The 4,320-nt window shown below is 44.4% G+C and overlaps 1 protein-coding gene across 1 annotated transcript in view; it reads left to right on the top strand.

The window, feature by feature from the left end:
• LOC134068539 (transmembrane protein 182-like) overlaps positions 1-3,780 on the top strand; it is a 12,654-nt gene extending 8,874 nt beyond the window's left edge. Inside the window, exon 5 of the mRNA XM_062524221.1 lies at positions 2,469-3,780. Within this exon, the coding sequence (XP_062380205.1) occupies positions 2,469-2,689 (221 nt within the window). The 3' untranslated portion in view covers positions 2,690-3,780. The remainder of the gene's footprint in view (positions 1-2,468) is intronic.
• Positions 3,781-4,320: the final 540 nt, after the last annotated feature.

The raw sequence follows: 4,320 nt of genomic DNA, 5'->3' as shown, positions 1-4,320 counted from the left end.
GTGTTCTGATGACCAATCTCCATTTTCTCACACAGCTCACACTTTATCCTTTTCTTTCATCTCCTCCACTCTCCCTCTTTCCTTTCCATTCTCTCATTCTCTCCTCTACTCTCTCTCTTCCACTCCTCTCTCTCTCTCCCTCCTCCCCTCTTTCCGTTCTCTCCTCTACTCTTCCTCATTCTTTCTTTCACTCCCTTTCCTCTCCACTCTCCTGCACTCACTCTCTCTCTCTCTATATATATATATATATATATACATCCCTCTCTCCTCTACTCTCCCTCATTCTGTCCCCCAACCCCATAAGCCCATCCCAGAGCTGAGCTCTTCACAGTGAGAACACAATCACACAAAATTCAATCACAGAATTCTACAGGGACGTTTTTCTGATCTAACATGAGCAGGTGTTTGTGTGGTATGGGATAATGTACAAGCCATAGTGTGCATTACAGAGGCTTATGCATGTATGTATACATGCCCCATGCACATACAGTAGATACATACATTTATCTCCCTCAACAATGGAATTCTCTTCTCTGATTGGCTGATGGGGTGGCCATTAACTTCGTATAACCTGCTACCTTTGAAGTAGTTCCCGTAACACACTTGAATATTAATTCGCCAAACTCGTTGCGAAGTTTAAATGAACTGTCACGTAGCATCCAAGCTGAAATACAGACGTGCAGAACCATAGTAACATTGTAGCATATGACGGAGGTGGATTGTAGCTAGTTTGATGCCGTGTAGGCTATAAAAGTAGCGATCTTTCAAAGTTAAAGTTAATCAGAATCCTGGGATATGGCCGCTTGACAACGGGAGAGATAGAACTAACGACTGGCTTTTAGCCGTAGCAACCAGCCATTTAGAACTAACGACTGGCTTTGGCCATAGCAACCATCCATTTTAGAACTAGTAACGGCAGTTTTGTCCTGCAAGTAGAAAGTTGATATGTGGCGGAAAGTAGTCCCACAGTCAAGACAGTTTTACCGATGTTAACGGACGCAACGGTGAAATAAAACTATGTTCTAAATATACAGGTTATGAATACAAACGGGAGATAAGCGGGATAACGGCCTTCGAGGTCGACCGGTTCGATGGAAATAATGGCACGGCGGAGGTAACTCCGTCTCCGTGCTTCGCACGTCGCCGGAGTTCTAGACCTCCACCTAGCCATTATTTCCATCGAACCGGTCACCTCGTCGGCCGTTATCCCTTACATACACACCTGCCCACACACATATGTACCCGGCACATATACACACACATATCTACACACACGCACGCACACACACACACACACACACACACACACACACACACACACATAAAACGCACACCCCCCACACACATAGACACACACGCATACACGCACACGCACACACACACACACGCACACACACACACACACACACACACACACACACACACACACACACAGTACACACACGCACACACACACGTGTGCCACAAATAGCTTTCTCCCCATGCTCGCTCTCTGGAATAGCAATGGGTTTATGATGGCACTACGCTCCCTGTAGGTACATGCATGTGAGGAGCAACAGCAGCACGCAAAATGAGCAGTGCTGAAAGACACCAGTGATGGCCTGGCCAGAGGGAGAGTCGGAAAGAATGAGAGAGAGGGGGAGGATGCAAAGAAGGGGCACAGGGACGTGTGTGTGTGTGTGTGTGTGTGTGTGTGTGTGTGTGTGTGTGTGTGTGTGTGTGCGTGTATGTGTGTGTGTGTGTGTGTGTGTGTGTGTGTGTGTGTGTGCGTGTATGTGTGTGTGTGTGTGTGTGTATGTGTGTGTGTGTGTGTGTGTGTGTGTGTAAGAGAGGGGGGGAGAGAGAGGGGGGGGGGGGGGGGGGGGGTATTGTGAGGGTGTGGCAAGATACCAGGCGTGTTTGCAATAGGCAGGGAGGCTTTTATATTGGCCCATGTAGGCAGGCCCATTAAATTATTTATAGGATCTGCTCCTGAATAAGCGGGAGGCATGTTCCCGTCTAAATGAAGCAAAATGTACCTCTCAACATTTCTGAAGATTTAATCATAATATTTTGCTTACCGATCGACTATTTTCAATGCACTAACGTGCCTATACTGACCTAGACATACAGTATGTCCTCAAAATGACAGTACTGTGTGATAGTAAGACGTTTGAGTCATAATTAATTAAATGCAGTTTTAATCAGTTTGAATCATAATGACACTGATTGTCACACAAATTAATCAAAGGCACTGTATTACTATAAATTATTGAGTACATGACAATAAACTTGAACTTAAACTTGAACTGTATTAACTTACTGACTTTAATTTTTCTTTTCTTTGTTTTCGTTTTATTTTTTTTATTTTTATGTGATGATTTTACAACCTTGGGTGTCATGAAAGGCGCTTTAAATAAAATGTATTATTATTATTATTATTACTATTATTAATTTTTTCTCCCTCCCTCTGTCCCTCCTTCTTACAGCCTGTCTCTTCCTGCTCCTGGTGGTGCTGTTCGTCCTGTGGAAGGAGCTGGTGGACATGCGCGGCTACATCCTCCAGGACAGGGGGCACGACTGCCCCGACGTCCAGCCCGAGGCCCACTACGGCTGGTCCTTCATGGTGGCGGCGGCCGGCATCCCCCTGGCCCTCCTCTCCGGCTTGCTCTTCTTCGCCACGGGAGTCCATCTACAGAGGGCAAAATGAAATTAGCACAGCTTCTCTGACAATAGCACATAGTACGATTTTTAATACCATACAAATGTGTGTGTGTGTGTGTGTGTGTGTGTGTGTGTGTGTGTGTGTGTGTTTTTTACAAGTTGTCCTTACAAGTATAGGGAGAGAAATATAACAAGTGGGGGAATACTGGGGCAATGCTTGGGAGACTGTAGCGCTAATTATTTTGCGTCCAAATTCCACTGGACTCCACTGGAGTTGTTTGGCAGCAAGATGGCTTGATTGAAATGAGACCTAAGAGAGAGAGAGAGAGAGAGAAAGAGACACACACAGGAGGGGACTGAGCTGAGATGACAGAGAGTGCCCTGCAGAAGAGACTCGGTGTTATGTAAGAACGTGCGACACACACACACACAAGGGGCCCGGGAACAAAGACACCATGTTGCTGCGTCTCTGAGTTTTTCCTGTTGCTGAGCCCATTCAAAAACCAACAATAGACATTCTGTATTAGAGGCACACTTAGCTCAGTTGGGATATGACTCTGCACAACGTCTGGCCATTCAGAACCAAAGCACATTGTTTACGTTCCTCTTGGGTTCTTGAAATATTCTACACGGAACATTAAGCAAACTGTTTGTTGAAAGGGGAAAAAAAATCACTCAGAGCCTACTACAGTCCTTTGGGTAAAAAGAAAATATGACAGAATTCTATAGAAAGTGAATGTTGTGATCTGCACTCCAATGACCTCTTTATGATTGGCATGTCCCCTGGAAAACAATCTCTGAAATCTGTGTTTTCGTTGGCTTAAATGCACTTTTTTGGAATACACCGTAGATGCATATGGGAGGAAATACAACACAAAATGGAGTATTAACATTTGTTACTATGGAATACAATGGGTTACACTGTTTGTCATGAAAACAAACTCCATTATTTTCATGATGTTATATTACAACTATGATAATTGCCATTCTTTCTAAGGTGGATTGATCGCTGTGTAAACTGATTAGTTAGTCATTCAAATGTTGTCTCCTTGTTAGATTTAATGTACTACTTAAAATAAAATGTTGTGCAAAATGGGATCTTTCTACAATAAAGACAATTTGCAAGGTAAACTTGGATCAACACAGGGAGCGCACTCTCTCTCTCTCTCTCTCTCTCTCTCTCTCTCACACACACACACACACACACACACACACACACACACACACACACACAGAGAGAGACACACACAAATGTGTATACTATGTAAGATAAATGATACAGAATGATCAGTGTGCTCATTCAACGACACAATAAAAAGACTGTGTGTGTATGAGAGAGAGAGAGAGAGAGAGAGAGAGAGAGAGGAATAACAAGTCAGCCTCCTCCCCCTTGCCACTCTGATTGAAATGAGATCAAAAGCCTGCAGGACTTTGATGAATGAACATCTGCAGGAGTCTGGGCTCTGTGGGGTACAGTAGAGTAGGGCCACCTGTCTCAGACACACTCTCACATCACACACACACACACACACACACACACACACACACATTATATGTGTAAAGGGCTACAGTGTAATGTGTGTGTGTGTGTGGTGTGTGTGTGTGTGTGTGTGTGTCTATGTGTGTGTGTGTCTCTGTGTGTGTGTTGTGTGTATGTTTGTGACAGAGGGCGCTTGT

The sequence above is a fragment of the Sardina pilchardus genome, chromosome 21 (genome assembly GCF_963854185.1).
Source record: "Sardina pilchardus chromosome 21, fSarPil1.1, whole genome shotgun sequence".
In the NCBI taxonomy this organism is placed as follows: domain Eukaryota; kingdom Metazoa; phylum Chordata; class Actinopteri; order Clupeiformes; family Clupeidae; genus Sardina; species Sardina pilchardus.
Note: the sequence above shows the minus strand (reverse complement) of the source record. Positions and strands in the feature narration are given on the sequence as shown.